The sequence below is a fragment of the Manis pentadactyla genome, chromosome 9 (genome assembly GCF_030020395.1).
Source record: "Manis pentadactyla isolate mManPen7 chromosome 9, mManPen7.hap1, whole genome shotgun sequence".
In the NCBI taxonomy this organism is placed as follows: domain Eukaryota; kingdom Metazoa; phylum Chordata; class Mammalia; order Pholidota; family Manidae; genus Manis; species Manis pentadactyla.
In genome coordinates this window covers 28,911,160-28,927,746 of record NC_080027.1, presented here as the reverse complement: position 1 = coordinate 28,927,746, position 16,587 = coordinate 28,911,160, and the positions used below count along the sequence as shown (strand labels likewise).

At 42.5% G+C, this 16,587-nt stretch overlaps 1 protein-coding gene and 1 long non-coding RNA gene across 4 annotated transcripts in view; one reads left to right on the top strand and one right to left on the bottom strand.

Moving 5' to 3' along the window:
- Positions 1–1,990: 1,990 nt before the first annotated feature.
- Positions 1,991–3,183, bottom strand: LOC130684859 (uncharacterized). The gene is made up of 2 exons (XR_008999184.1): positions 2,813–3,183; positions 1,991–2,382 (listed from the first exon to the last, which is right to left on the bottom strand). It is a non-coding gene; the product is annotated as an uncharacterized LOC130684859 (long non-coding RNA).
- Positions 3,184–3,358: 175 nt separating this feature from the next.
- Positions 3,359–16,587, top strand: part of TMEM135 (transmembrane protein 135) — a 254,688-nt gene continuing 241,459 nt past the window's right edge. For all 3 annotated transcript variants that reach the window (XM_057507151.1, XM_036906972.2, XM_036906971.2), the window contains exon 1: positions 3,359–3,676. In XM_057507151.1, coding sequence (XP_057363134.1) covers positions 3,536–3,676 — 141 coding nt within the window. In that variant the 5' untranslated portion in view covers positions 3,359–3,535. The remainder of the gene's footprint in view (positions 3,677–16,587) is intronic.

Sequence of the window (16,587 nt, the reverse complement as noted above, 5' to 3'; positions counted from 1 at the left end):
TAAAATTGTGTTGGGTTTTTTCCCCATTCAGTGGAATAACACGAACATCCTAAAGAATTGTTACATGCAGATCTGCCTCACTTTTTTTACTATCTACATTTGACAATATGGATGTATCATAATTTATTTATTTAACATGATCCTAACATGGAGATTTTGATTATTTTAAAAATATTTTTACTCATATAAATAGTGCTTGGCACAATTTCTGTCAGCATTTCTATAAAATAAGAGCCTAGAATTAGAATTGTTGGGGTCAAAGGATTCTATATATATCTAAAACATTTATAGATCCTCCCGAAATGACTTCTAAAAATATTGCTAATTTATAGTCAGACTGCAAGTATATGGGATGCAGTAGTTTAGGGGAGAAAAATCTTCAAACAAGAGAACAAATACAAAATGGAGAGAATCTGGTTGTGATTTTTCTTTAAAGAGACAGAAAATAAACAGTGCTTTGAGTACACATGACAGATGGCTTTGTCCTCTTGGCCGTGTGAAAAATACTTTTCCAAAAGTGATTACAAACTAATCCAAAGAGATTTAGTAAGGAAGGAACTCTTCAGTTATTCAATTAGGTCTTATTTTATTAAGAGCAGACGATCGAATTCTCACAGATAATTTGATCTTTTATAAGGTAATCTTAATGAGGAAAACTTCTGCCTTTTAACTTAATTCCAACTATCATGGGGCACTGCTTTGTACAGTGAGCATGATAAGATCTTTCGTCAAAAGTATCTGCATTGTCTTAGAATTTGTAATATTTGTAATATGTAAGACTGTAATTGCTGGGCAGGTTTAGACATGTATTAAGATTTGGGGAAAACACTGAAAGTTTAGAGAGAGAAAAAAATATAAATGGCCCATTACTTGAATCTTCAAATGAGAGTCTAGCTATAGCATGCTAACTGCAGAGTTTAACCATAAAAAGGTATAATTTAAATTTTATTTAGTGTTGCAAGACTTACATGTTAAATATAAAACTGCTATACTTACTTGGTATTGTACACTCAATGAAAAACAAAAAGGCATTCATAATAGCTATTTCTTTTAAGAAGCATTCAGTAAGAGGAATGAACACGGGAGTACTAGGATAAGTTGATGATACAGTTAACACAACCTAATTGGCATTCCTTTTGGAGGTGGGGATTAAATTCCTTGCAAAAAAGTGCTTTCAATGCATAGTGTTATATTGTGCTGTCATGTCACAAAACTAGGCTTGCCAAGGTAGGTGAAGTGTATGAATGCTCAGGTCTCACAGAACTGCAGTCAAGTGCAACTATAACAATCCTGAGTAAGTTTACCGCTGACAAATGGATAACACTTTCAAGGCCTCCAATTAGCTTATCCTTTGCAGTATTCTAAGCTAGTCACATTGACAATCACGTTCATTGTAGTGCTTGCTGCAAGGTAGGCATATAACCAGTTTTTCTGGCTAAAATATGATGGGAAGGCATTCCTTGTGTTTACATAAAAGTAACAGAATTAAACAGTCTTAAGAGCAAACACTGGTAGGCTGCTTCCTTCACTCACTGTTTTGTAAGGGCCCACTGGGAAGGGGAAAAAAGAAAACAAAATTCATACAATTCCAACTGACTGAGTTGGAGAAGAGAAGTAGAAGTGCCCTAACATTCAGATGGCCTCTGACTTTGATTTTATAAGGTTTTCCTTCAAGTGAGGCTGCTACGTTCCCTCCCAGTTTCTCTCCAAGTCTTTAATATCATCCAAGCCATTTACTTGCCACTCACGTCTAATACCTGTAAATTTATTTTTAATGGCAACTTAGGAGGTATAAATCATCTTGCTTCTTAAAGGTGCACTTTCTGGAGGCCAGAATATAAATACAGTTGCCCTTTGAACAACGAGGGGTCAGAAGCCTTAAAGATAACATAAACAATTAATACATATTTTGTACGTTATAGGTATTATATACTGTATTAAAAAAGTAAGCTAAAGTAAATGTTTTTCAAATTGTTGCAAATCTCCAAAAAATTTTCCAATATGTTTATTGAAAAAACTCTGTATACACATCGTCTCACACAGTTCAAACCTGTGTTGTTCAAGGGTTGACTGTACTGAATCTTTATGAAGACTTGTGTTTTGTATGGGGCATCATACAAAGCAAATCAGCAAGCATTCAACAGGAGAAACTTCACAAAAGACACGTAGGAGTCCTCTACAGCATCACCAGGGTCACCGAGATCTGTTTTGCTTCCTCTGTAATGGTCTTTTGTCATTGATTAAACCGAAGAGAACTGCTTTTTTTCCTCCTTTTCTTAGATCTCCTCTATGCAGATTTCCTACTTTGCTATCATTAAAAGCTTTGGTGATCATCGCTCACCTTAACAGAAGCACAGCAGCTCAGGCTCTGCTTCTGTGGCTCTGTGGAGAAGGAAGGGTGGGCTGAAACCTTGCCTCACTTGTTTACAGCTCAATCTGTAGAGTTTAGAGTAGTGCCTGGAAAACAGGATGTGCTCAGTAAATAGCTGTAGAATGAGTGGCTGAAGAGTGGATTAGAATGGGAATCCTCTAAAGGTGGTACACTCCTACTTTAAGGAACTGTAGAATTTCGAACTCTAAGGAAACTGGAAGGATATTACAGGTGAGGAAACTTACATTTGGAGGGATTATATGATTCATAGGCCACACAGGTCTCTTGTCATGTTAATTACCTGGCTAAACTTTCTAGCCAGATTTGAGTTCTAAGAACACTGCCCCCTCTACAGTGCGTACTGTTTGGTTGATGAACACTTGTCACGGATGCCGTAGGTGAGGCTGCTCAGTGGCGCAGGGTTTGGACAGGATGACCTACCGCTCTCTCCCGACCCAAGAAGTACAGGAACACAGCTAAGGGAGCTTTCAAGCCTTCTCAGGCACCACAAAGCGTTGACAGCCCAGCGACTGGGCGCAGCGTGGTCGAAAGCAGCAGGCAGCCTTAACTATTTATTACCGGGCGCTCTAGGGAAGGGCAGCTGGCAGTTCTGAGGAGGACAGTTGCCCAGGCTCTCCTCTGGAAACCGCCTTCCTCCACCAGCTAGCGAATACACGTAATCCCTTTGCTCCCCTGCCCTCAGATCTCCTTGGCCGGACTTTGAGCGGACAGAGCCTAGAGTGCAGTGTGACCCACGCCACCGATCTGCGCAGCCTGTGCGCCCTAGCGCGGGGCGGGACGTGGGGCGTGGGGTGCGGGCGCGCCCGGAGCTGCGCTCGCACACCTTCCGCTTCCCGCTCGCGCCGGCACAGAAGGACGGCGCGCGTCCCCGCGAGGCCTGCTGGCGGGAGCGCACACGCCCCGCCTCTCCCCGCCTTCCCGGTGCGCGCCCCGCCCCCTCGAGCTTCGATACGCGGAGCCCTCAACATCCGAGGGCTTTGGCCCAGAGTAACCCCGCTGGCGTGACCTTTCCCCTCCTTTCGGTACCTCCCGCGGCCCGCGGGGCCGGCTGGCTGCGGTTGGGCGTTCGCCCTGCTCCCTCCTCGCCACCTCCCTCCCGAGCTTCGGCTCCCCAGTCCCGGCGCGTCGGCGCGACTCCCCGTCATGGCGGCCCTCAGCAAGTCCATCCCTCATAACTGCTACGAGATCGGCCACACTTGGCACCCTTCCTGCGGGGTCTCCTTCGTGCAGATCACCCGGGGCGCCCTGGAGGAGTCCCTGAAGATCTATGCTCCCCTGTACTTGGTGAGACCCGTTAGTCCCTCCCCTAGGGCGAGTTGGTGTGGAAGATGGGCCAGGGGAGCAGTCGGGTTCCCCAGAGGCCTGGGGGACTCGCCCTGTGTCGGTTTCGCACTCGGAGTAGGGGGGAGGTCAGATTGTTTTTTGACGGGGTGGATAAGTTGGGGAGAGGTCGCAAGGGGCGAATAGCCCTAAGTACCCGGGATGCGAGAAGGGGGATGCGAATTAGAGGTTGAGTTGTCATCCGATCGCCTGTTGGGAAGAGGGTCGGCTCTCAACTTTAGGACTCTTAAAATTGTAAATTGAGGGACCTGCATTACGTTTCCTCTCTCCTGACTTGGGATGGAGAGGTGTTTATAGGTCACCGAGGCGAATAAAGCAATGGCCTGCAGTTTCTTCTGAGCTGATTTCCTTATTGACCCCATATACCCGCCCCCCACCGCCCCATTTCTTTTTTAAGAGCATATTTGCCAGTAAAGCCCTGCCGCCTCAGGTCTTGTCGTTTGGGATGGCTGGGTTTTTCTTGAGGGTTTTGTAAGTGTTTTTGCAAGTTCACAAAGTAGACTACCTACCGGTTGAAATTTTGCGTGGTAATTTAAAGTATGGTTCCAGTATTTGAGTCAGTGGAGGTGATTAGGAGATCTGTATATCAACTAAGTCCTTTATTACACAGCTTTACTATAATATAGGGCAATCTAAGTTTGGAGTTGTAGGTAGAGAATATTTGTAACTTCGTGTATGTATCACCGGAAACTTAAAAGAAGTTTGTTCTTAAATGTACTCACTGCATCTCTTTTTTTCAATAACCTTGTTCTTGGTATTAATGATTGACTACTTTGGCGATTGAAGTTCATTCATTTTCTTGTGCAATAGTCTGTGTCCTGAGAGCTCATACTTTGTGTATGTTTCCTGGAAGTTCCACTCAATAAGCAATGGATCATCAAGTTTTACTTCTCACTGAGTAATAATTTAGGTTTAATACCCTGTTATGCCTGTAAGTGTGTTATGGCCTTATCTGTAGTACTTCTGGAAAATTCTAATTATTTATTACAGAGATAACACAGGAGAAGATGGTAACTTTTTCTGAGCTTGCAGAAGCCAGTTTCATTTTTTTATCATACAGTTTGATGCTTTTCAGACTTTAATGTGTGTTAGGAATCCCCAGGGGGATCATGTTAAAATGGGGGTTTTGATTCAGTAAATCTGAGTGGGTGGGGCCTGAGACTCTGCTTTTATAACAAACTCCCATGTAATCCTGATGCTGCTAGACTTAAGAGCCACTCGGAATAGTAAGGATCTGGAGTAATAATAAACTTACTATCAGAGCTGGAAGTTTCTTCATTTTCTTTGGCAATGATCCGTGTTTATCTGCTTTTCCACATGAATTGTGGCTAGTCTATAGTTCATTTAAAAAAAAAAACAGAGCATCTACAAACATTACTGAGCTCTTGATACAGTCAGTACAAAAGACTGTTCCTGCCCTTAGAGGATTATGATGTAGTGGGGAGAAAGTTTATGCTCTGTACTTTCTCCCTCTGAAAATCCACAGCATTTTTATTGTGCCTCATTCTTTCAACAACTATTTGTTGAGTGCTGATATCTGTCATATCTACAGCCTAGACAGTTTACTGGTTGTGTTCCACGATGGGGAAGTTCAGGGGAGCAAAGGAACTTGGGTTCTTCAATTCCAGTAGGTGGCATGGGGGCTGGAGATAAATTCTTCATCTTGTTTGATCTTGTATCCCTTACAACTGTCCAAACTTTGGATTACTACTCATGAATCGTGAAATACTACTCATGAAATCGTGGGAACTGACCATTATTTTATTTTAAGGAAAATAGAAGAGAAGAGAAGAAATTAAGAGTCTTTTGCAAATACTGAGGATAAGCATCATTTCATGACAGTTTTGTTTCAGTTATATTTGCGTATTTGGCTCGGGCTACTTGGAGCATACAGCAACACTTTGCTCTTTCTTTGTCAGTGTTGAATAGTTGTTGATTATTTTTGTAATCCTAGGTGCCAGTATACAAGGTGGTATAGGAAGAAGTGGACTTGGAAAGGGATCAAAGACATCTGAATGTGAATCTCAGCTCTATTAGTTACTAGCTGTTAGATTTTGTCCATGTTACATTGTCTTTCTCTATGAGAATCGAGTGAAATAATGCACTTAAGGCATATCATAAATTTTCTAGTTCATAATAGGTCTCGGGTTAGGCATTTTTTTCTTTTCTTCCCTCTTACCCCAGTGGCACTCAAGTTACTTGTAAAGTTCATTGAAGGTGGCTGGGGAGGACTCCTGGGAGCAAGCAGCATTTGACTTGGGCTTTGAAGATAAGAATGGACAGACATTGATTCATGTAGTAGATACTTATAGAATACTTACTCTTAATGCAAAGGAGAGAGAATGGTGTGAATGAGGTAGAAATCTAAGTGGTTTTGTGAGGAAAGTAGTTATGTACATTGATGACTAAAAACAAGTTTTGTGTACAGGAATTATGAGTGATAACTTCTCTATTTAGAACATGTATGTATTTAGATCCTTCCATGTTATCTTCTTTAATGCTTACACAACTCTGTTATCCATTTCATAGGTAAGCAAACTGAAGGTTAGAGAAAAGTGATTTCAAAGATTCAGAGCTAGTAAGGGAGAGAGACAGGATTCAGTTTTAAGTTTTTTTTTTTTTTTTTTAGATTCAGAGTCAGACTCAAGGCTAGGATAAAGACCATTGAGATTTTTTTTGAGGAAAAGGGCTACAAGTACAAAATGGTGCTCTAAGATGATGAACCTTGTAGCACTGGGTAGACTGGAATGGAGGGAGTGTTTTAGGATTTGATGGAGTAGATTCATTAAGTGGTAGAAAGAATCAGACCCATAGAATCCCACTCTGCAATTTTCTAGCAGTGTGATTTTAGGAAAATTACCTCACCTCTTTGAGCTTTAGTCTCCTTGCTTTAGTGAAGATAATTATACCCATCTTTTATGGCTGCTGTGGGTCTTTAAAGGGATTGCAATGAGTAATAATAGCAGTTGTCACTTAGTAGGGTCCTAATAAAATGTTGCTGTTAAAATAGTGCATTTGTTATGACCTATGTTTCTATCTCCTGTTAGAATGGTGATTTGTACTCAAACCAAGCATGGTCCTTCAGTGAGTGCTTAGTAAGTGTGTGAATGAGTACATATATGAATGAATGAACTCAAGGATAGTTCAGGAGTAAGGAGCTATTCAGCAGGTCTGGGTAGTGCCAGAGAGAATGGAAGGGCAGTTTTAGAGGCATTTTACAAGAGAGGCATCCCACAGAAGAGGAGTTTCACAGGAAGAATGAATAGAACTTAGAGACTGGGAAGACTGGGGCAGTGTGAGAACTTGTTTATACATCTAGCATTTCAAGTCTGCTGCCTTTGCTATGATTGATAAAAAGGAGAAGTTTCTGAGGGAAGCTGGTTTGGGGGGAAATTTTAATCGAGAGTGTTTTCTGGATCCTAGAAAATGGGTCTTCTATATTTGCTTTTCATTTGAAATGTTACCCTATGTGTTGTACTAAATTGATTTCCTTTTGCTCCTTTTGTATTTACTATCTTGTTCTGTACATCTGCTCTGGAGCTTTTTCATCTCTTTTTCGTCTTGGTATCCACAGCTATTCTTAGAATTCATCGTCTAATGCTTAAACCGTGTTGAAATGTAGATGGACTATTCCTTTTAGTAGTGAATCTTTGTGTTTTCGCAATTTGTAAAAACATTAATCCTCATTACCTATTCACTTCTCTCATGTAGTTTTTTTTTAAGAATCCTACATTTGTTGTAACACAGGCTAACAATTTATGCATGTTCCCAAAATGTATTTCTGGAAGTTATATTGTGTTTCTTGCATGTTAGTTATTGTTACACATTCATAGTAAATGGTACCCTTTGCCACACACATACATATGAATCAGTTGTTAAACTGTTTAAACCCTTGACTACCACTTATATTAATGAAAGCATTGTGCCCTCAATAATTTGTGGCAAATTTAGAATACACAGTTGCTCATTTAGGGGGATGGATTCTATGCTTTACAAGTTCTTAGGTGCCTTCTTTAAGAGGGGAAAACTTGTTCACTTATCTCAGGTGGTTATAAGACCTCTCTTAATTATGCTTCTCCTAGGTGATTATTTAGGATCTTCAGATTAGGGTACTGGCATTTACCTTTAGCTGACTGCAGAGTAGACCCTTTTGCTCTTTTCAGAAGGAATAATTTAAAAACCTGCTTTAAAATGACCTTTATATATTTAAATCCTTTTTTTAAAAATTTAGTATCTACTCCCTTTGAACCTTATAATCTAACAGATATCTTAGATTATAAAGGGTCAGTTCATCATCTCTAGACTGAATAAATACTTAAAGCAAGAATTGGAATTCTTAGGAATAAAAAAACAACTTATGGACAGTCTAGTTATTTGCTAAAGACTTGAAAACCACCTACTGTGGTTGAAACCATTTTAGGGATATATGGACTGAGGTTGTCTTTTTTTAAAAAATACGTTCTCACACAGTTTTATTATACAGAGACATGGTAATTCCACAAAATTTTCAAACTCTAACTCCAGTTACACGAGTCTGTTCAGATTCCTGTATTTCAGTATGGTTGATGAGGCAGGATCCCGGATTCTGGGATCAAATTGCCTGTTAGAATTCTAGCTCCCTGTTTACTAGCTGGGTAACCTCAGACAAATTACCTAACTACTCTAAGCCTCAATTTCTGTGTCTGTAGTATTGGAGAAATGGTAAATTTTAACTCCAGAGGTCTTTGTGAGGATTAAATGTAATAGCATAATATGTAAAGTGCTTCTGGCACATTTTGTGGACTAAGTTTGAAAGGCAGTGGCTTAGCAGGTTTCTAGGGAAAACAAGGCCAGCAATGGGACTTTTTGAAGGGTTTGATAATAGGGCATTTGTTTTGTTTTCTCTTTAAAAAAAAAAGAGTCTGAAGTCATTAAGAAATACAAATTGTTGAGAACTATCTATATTATTTGATCTTTGGAGATTATGACATTTGTAAATACGTGGACTGATAATCCTCCTTCGATTTTTGCTTGAGGCCTAGCAACTGTCATAGTATAGCTGCCGAAATCTGGTTTATTATTGTTTGCACTTTTAGTTGCCATAGCTCAGAGGTAAAAATTAATAGCTATTTGTTGGAATATAGAGTCTAAATAATTATGATCCATTACTGCGCATGTTTTTGAGTCAATAGATTCTTATTTAAGCAGATATTTGGTTGACTTAAAAAAAATTTAAAGAGCCTTCAAGCCTTTAATGCATAGTTTTCAATGTCAGCATTATTTTCTTTCTCATGGTCACTAGAAAATTCTCTTCAAATCACAAAGACTGGTTGTCCCTCTGGGAAAGTTTATCGTCTTCAATAAAATAATACATTTTAGTAGAAAGAAGAACCCATGTGGAAGAGTGAGGGAGCCAAATCCACACTGGTAATTCTTGTGGCGACATATTTTCCATCAGTTGCCTTGATACGCAGTTCTCAGTGACATAGATTATTTTGAATAACCAGACCTCTTACTTATTAGTATTTACAAAATTGTATTTGTCATGTACTTTTGGTCTTTTAAAACATTTGTTTTTGATTATTTGCTGATAAATATTGATGAAAAAATACACTAATGGAGGGGAGACTGAGATTTGATGATTAGGTTTAGTAATACCTGAAACTCAGACTATTAGTATTAGAGTATTGTCCCCTATCCATTTACCAGTTATTTATTGAGTCTGCTGTTTTTGGGATGTTGTGTATAGCAGCTGTGTGCTGTGTGGTGTGGTGGAGAATAAATAAATCAATGAGACATACTTTTTATATTAAGTTTACAGTCCAGGAGAGAGGATTAGGCATGTATTATGCTGTAGTACAGATTCATTGAGATAAATAACATAAGGTACAGATAAAATGGTTTGAGAGATCAGAGGTAGATGACATTTGGAAAATAAGGGGAAATTTAATGGGAAAGGTGGTATTTTAGTGGCCTTGAAGGTAAAGTAGGATTTGGAAAGGTATAATTTAGGGGGTAGATAAGGGCCCCAATGGCTTAAACAAAGACATTCAGTAAAATAGGATATGGTATGCTTTGGGGAGTGGCATATGGAATTAAACTCCATTTGAGGTAATAGGTGATCACTAAAGGTTGCCAACAGGATAGTACACTTGGAATTGTTTCTTAGATCTTAATCTGGCAGCAGCATAGAATTGAATAAAATGAAGCTATAAGATTTTAAGCCTTGTTTATTGTGATGTGTGGGAGGTAGTGCTTGGGAAAAACATTCTTAGTGAAATCTGCTGGACTGCTTTGTGGCATATTGATAGCATAGTTGTAGCTACTAGTGTAATATATGACCAGAGAATTGAGAAATGTAGAGGCGTTGAGAAATGTAGAGCTGTTATTCTAGGGAGGGTGGGGCTAGAGATTTGGGTTTACATGTCCTAAGAATAAAGATGACAGTTGAAGGTATGGTAGCCAAGAAGAAAGGTTCTTTAGGTCAACAAGTGAGAGTTTAGAAAGAGAAGATAACTGAGGAATACTTATTTTTGGAGCAGAGGAAAACAAAAAGAAAGAAGTCAGAGAGGTATGAAGAGGTTGAGAAGAAAGTGTTGGCCGCGATCTTGTTTGGAGGCAGAATAGCACTGACTCTGATCTCATTTTTACCCTCTTTTAGCTTCATAATCTTGAGTAAGATTCTGAACCTCAGTGTTTTCTCTCTATAGATATAAAATACGGGGTAAAATACCTATCTCAAGTCCTTTAAAAACATAAGTCAATGCTTGTTAAATTCTGCTCAGAATTCTGCTGTGGTTTTCTATCTGCGTAAGATGTGAAATGTTTACTGTGGCCTACAGCATCTTAATGTGATCTGGGTGTGCCTTGTTTAATAACGTTTAATTCCATTTTCCCCTTTGCTTATTCACTCCACCCAGATACAACTACATAATTTATATTTTTTAATCCAAATTTTGTTACTTAGAACAGACAACTCTTGATTTAGTATCTTAAATTGGACAACAGATTGTCAAAAAAATAAACATGACTAAGGAGTGAACTAATGTAAGGTAGCTTCCTCTTTATGAGTTAGGACTTGGAGAAAAAAATCTTGCCTTATATTTGGGCATAAGCAATATGCATATAAATTTTTGCTTTTGTTGTTTATGACAAGACAATGTGGATTGAAAGGCTGGAGCACAAACTTATGTTTCATAAATCTATCTATGTAAACTGATAGTAATAAAAAATGTGGTAAGAGTTTAATAATATACTTATAACTTAATTATCAAATACCAGATACTGTGCTAGGCAATAATTAGGGAAGAGAATTAATTGAAGTGACTGCTTAACAAAGAGCTAAATAAAATGTTTTTGGAAAGTCTTTTCAAAATGTATTGGTACAATTTCTTGCATTACTTATATAGTAAATGTGAAAAATGTTTACATCCTCAAGGACTATACTAGGCACACAGTAATGCTTAATATTAGTTGATGCATTGATGATTAAGGGTCTTAAAATATTTTATCATGACTGTGGGTAAAATTGCAATATTTCCAGAATCTCTCTCACCTGGCCTTAGTTCATCTCTGTATCAATAGGTATAAGAAGTAGCCATTTTCATATCAATAGGTGATTACAAGGTGGATGGAGAGGGATCCTGCACCTGGACTGAGAAGTGTTTTTAGGTTTCTTCTGAGCCAGGAATAGGAGAGACACACAGGCAAATGGGAGTAGATGACTTCCTGTAAGCAATAAATGTTTTTTTTCCTTCCACTTCATTTTTCCCTTTGATTACAGCTTCAAAGGTTTATTTGTGCTGGACTGGGAACATATTTTCTCCCCCAGAGTTACATCTGATGATAGTTGGCAGGACCTCTGAACCCGAAATCTGTCTTTGTGTGTGTGGTGCTTGGGTGGGCTGCCCCTAGAGATGGCGGGGAGATACCCGGAAGCCCCTGTGTGGATGGTGGGGAGGCCCTGGTCAGGGCTGTGCCCTGTTGGCTGCTGTAGTGGGGGATGATGACTCACCCTAGCCTCCGGCAGTGGTGGAGGGTATGGCTTCACCCAGGAGCCCCCTATCCATCGGGCTTTCCCTTGGGGAGATCCTAATGGAGAATTGGTCTAGGGTAAAGCCCCTCCTAGATGGGTAGGCCCTTCCTCGAGGAAGGGTGGAGACACCGGAAGCTGTGGCATTAGCCCTCTGTAAGATAGAAGACTGCTTAGAGCCCCGAGTGGCCTTGTGGCAGCTGAGATTGTGGGATGTTTGTTTCTTGAGATATTGGAAAGTTATCGAGGAGAGAGACACACTTTGGTGTCTCTTGGAGGAGCTGGGTGATGACCTATCGGATGCCCTTAAGAAAGAGAGACAGTTATTGAGAAGACAGGTAGCGCTCCGAGAAGATTTGTTAGCAGTGAGGGAGGAGGCAGCAGGAGAAGCCCGTTGCAGGAGGCTGTCAGGGAGTGGGAGGAATGAGCGGTGCCCTCAGCCCCAGAGATGGCAGAGGAGACATCAGGGAGGATGAGGGAGTGGGCCAAGGGTGGAACTGTTGACAAGCTCCCCTCCCCCAGGCACCAGCCCCTCCCATATTAAAGACATGGCTGGTTGTAATTAAGAAAATAAAAAAGCAACAACTGTGGGCTCAGGGAGGAGCAGCCCCCTCCCCAGGTTATGGTGCACTCCATGCTCCACCCATGTACCCAAGATGAGCTGGTGAATATGAACATCCTGTTTTGGCAGAAGCCGTCAGAACCTCTGCCTACATGGCTTTTCTGTCTTTGGGATATGGGGGGTGGAAAACATTGTTATGTTGGGTTCTAAAATGGGTAGACTGGCTTCCCTGAGGACTCACCGCTCCCTCTGGCAGCAGTTGCAAAGTGCTTGTCACACCCCAGAGAATCATGTGCTTCTGGATTGGCTGACAACAGCCGTCAGGGCAGTTTGGCCCAATCAGGGTGATTTACCACACTTACCCACTAGCTGGAAAACATGCAGAGCTCCAGCAGGTGTTACAGGAGTTGGGCATGAAAAATATCATCTCTAATTGGGACCCCCAGTTATCTTATGAGGAGTTGTTCACCGAGGGAATGAGAAATCTGGTGCTCCATACAGCTCCCCATCTCTCTTTTGGTCCCTAGAGACTATTCTTGCTCACCCCCCCGCTCCCCAGCCCACCATACAGCAACCCATAAGTGAGGGTATTTGTACCTTAGCAGATCTAGAGGAACTTGAAACAGTGAGAGCACAGGAAGACACATGGGCTGTGACTGAAAGGAGATGTGCAAAGAGCCCCATTGTGGTCTTGAGGACCCAGATGTGGGTTGATTTGATAAAGGAGGGGGTAGTGAAAGAAAAACCTGTTGGGCAGTCCAATAGGATCTGTGGCATCAATTAAAGCCAGAGCAGCAGTTGCAGAGCCGCTGAGGTCCAGGACATGGAAGATGGAGGCAAAGCCCCACATCTGGCCTGTGTCCCTGCAAGACTTCCTGGGGGACAGTACTCAGGCTCTGCCTAGGCCCTCACCCCCACAGGAGGATGATTGGGCATTGTAGTTTGAGGTGGGCAGTCAAGGCCCCCACCTTGGAGGAGTGGTGGGGACCGGGGGCCACATATAGAATTAGGAATTCATTGGTCCCCTATGAATGTACAACGTGTCCTGGCACTGGTGGACACAGGAGCTGAATGTTCTCTGATTTATGGCAACCCTGAGCGTTTTCCTGGGACCCCTGCTGTGTTAGATGGCTAATCCCACTGGGGATAGGGTGTTTATCCCCAAAGGAGTATACTGTGTACATTTGTCCCTTCCCTGAATATATTTTGGGGGTAGATATCCTGCAGGGCTTGGGTTACAGACCCCTGCAGGTGAGTTCAGACTGATGGTATGTGTGGTAAAGACAGTTCTGAGGAGACATGCTCAGCACCGACCTGTAGCTCTTCCTGTGCCTCAGTGGGTGACAAATACTAAATAGTACAAAGTGCTGGGGGGCACAAGGAAATTGGAGAAACTCTACAGGAGTTGGAGAAGGTGGGCATCATAAAGCCCACTCATAGTCCTTTTAATCCCCTGGTGTGGCCAGTGAAAAAGCTGGATGGCTCCTGGCGTATGACTGTGGACTACAAGGAATTGAATAAAGTCACACCCCCTTTTCATGCTGCTGTCCCTCTACAGCACCCCTCATGGACATCCTCAGTCATGAACTAGGGATATATCATTATGTCGTGGACCTTGCTAATGCCTTCTTCTCTATTGATCTAGCACAGCAAAGTCAGGAACAGTTTGCCTTCATGTGGGAAGACTGGCAGTAGACATTCACTGTCTTTCCACAGGGAAACCTCAACAGTCCCACCATTTGTCACAGACTGGTAACCCAGGACTTGGCCACATGGAAGAAACTACAAGTGGTGTGGCTGTGTCACTACATTGATGATATCATGCCCACATCTGATTCTCTTGCAGATTTAGAAGGGGCAATTCCTAGACTGCTGCAACATATGCAGGAGAAAGGATGGGCTATGAACAGCACCAAGGTTTAGGGACCTGGTTTGTCAGTAAAGTTCTTAGGGGTTGTCTGGTCAAGTAAAACTAAAGTTATCCCAGAAGCACTCACAGACAAGGTCTGGGGTTTCCCTACTCCTACCACTGTGGCAGTAGAATTTTTGAGCCTTTTTGGCTACTGGAGGGTGTTTATCCCACACTTGGCACAAATTCTGAAGCCCTTACAATGGTTGGTACAAAAAGGCATCAGGTGAGACTGGGATGAGACATGTGCAGCTGCTTTTACTGCTGCTAAGTGAGCAGTCAAGGCCATACATGCCTTGAGTTTAATGAACTCATCAAGGCCCTGTGAGCTAGATGTTCATGTGACCGAAGATGGTTATGGATGGGACCTTTGGCAGCAGCTTGAAGGACCCACCAATCTATTGGATTCTGGTCACAACTATGGAAAGGAGCAGAGGTCTGGTACACCTTGACAGAGAAGCAACTGGCTGCTGTGTGTACCATGCCTTGCTGGATATGGAGCCCATCACCGGAACAGCTCTGACCAAGGTAACAACCACCTACCCTATTGCTGGGTGGGTGGGAGACTGGACCCAAAAGCCATGGAGTGGCATGGCAAAGATGCCTACACTGGCCTTATGGAGTGCATATTTACAGCAGTGTAGTGCTCTCTCCTCCAACCCAATAAGTGGAGAACTTCAACTCTTATTGGGACCAGTTACATATACCAGGGGAAAGCAGGAAGAACTTGCTTTGGAGCCATTAATAACAGAGAGACCCTATTAGGAGGGAAGAGCTCCTATACGTAAAGACGCTCCTACACCTGAGGACGACTTCAGTTGTGGGCAGCTTCTGAAGTGGTAGGCTGTGGCTTTCCATCCTAAGACTGAGACAGTATGGATGGAGGACTCAGAGGGGGGAAGAGTAGTCAATGGGCTGAGCTGTAGGCAGTATGGCTCTTGATCACCCAGGAGCCTTTCCCCTATAGTTGTCTGCACTGACAGCTGGGCCATCTATCAGGGTTTGACCCTGTGGCTACTGACATGGTACCATGCTGACTGGATGGTTGGTCACCTGTCCCTTTGGTGGCAAGAGTTATGGCAACTCCTATAGGCCTCTGGTCAGACTAACACTGTTACTGTATATCATGTGACTGGCCATTTGCCTTTGGCATCCCCAGGGAATGATGAAGCAGACACACTGGCCCAGGTACACTGGCTAGAAGGAAAGCCTGCCTCTCTGTAGCCCAATGGCTACACCAGCATTTGTTGCATGTGGGGCAAAAGACAATGTGGGCTGTAGCCCGTCGGTGGGGCTTGCTGTTGACCTTTGAAGAAGTCAGCAAAACCCAGAAGGAGTGCCTTGTGTGCTCTAAGAGGGGCTTACACTGAGTACCGCAGGAACATGGGACAATAGTAAAGTGTCTGATACTTGTCAGGTACAACCAAAAGGGGCCTAGAGCATCTCTTTGCAACCTGTGGCTGGCTGCAGGTGATTGAGAGCTATCAAGGCACCCATTTCCCTGGACATTGTTACAGGGATGGGTGCAACAATTTGGGATAAAGTGGAAGTTTCATGTACTATATAACCCTACTGGGGCAGGTGTGATAGACAGGCACAATGGTTTGTTGAAATCTAGCCTGAAGTTGGACAACAGTAGTCTATGGGGATGGTCAGTTTGCTTATGGACAGTGCTACAGCATTTGAATGAGAAGCTCTGAAAAGGAGCCTTGAGCCCTGTGAATATCCTAACACACATTGCTGTCTTTCCTATACAACTATATGTGCAAACCAAAGAGGAATTATTGAAGTCAGGATATGGCCAGCAGAGCAACATCCTGCTGCCAGCTCCAACTGCATTAAACCCTGGAGACTGATGAGTGGATGTGGTCCTGGACATTTTGACACACGGACCAGTGATGGCTGGCCCTTCTGGCACCTTGGGAAGATGGTGTGGAATTTGGCCTACTGTGTGTTCCTAGAGTAACAGCAGAGTGACCCCCAAAGGTCATGGTAGTGTACCCAAAACATCTGGGAGGTAAGGGCATTTTATGGGAAGTTTTGTTTTATCTTTATGGCCAGTGCAGGTACCTCCCGTAGCCCTATATACTGACCCATCTGTGACTCCCACAGGGAGTGGGTGAAAGTCTGGTATACTAGACCAGGACGAGATCCCACTCCTGCCACTGTCCTATCATAGGACCACTCTCTTGCATGCGTCCTACCTGATGGACAAGATTTGCCTATGCTGGTGTCATTAAAACATGTATCTTACCATCCTTAAGGTTATTTTCTTCTACAGTCTGTGTGGCCTGGACCCGCCCCCTTGGTGCAGCTGCCGCTCTTGCTCTTAACTCCCTACCTATTCAGCTACTGACTGCTTGTGAAATGGG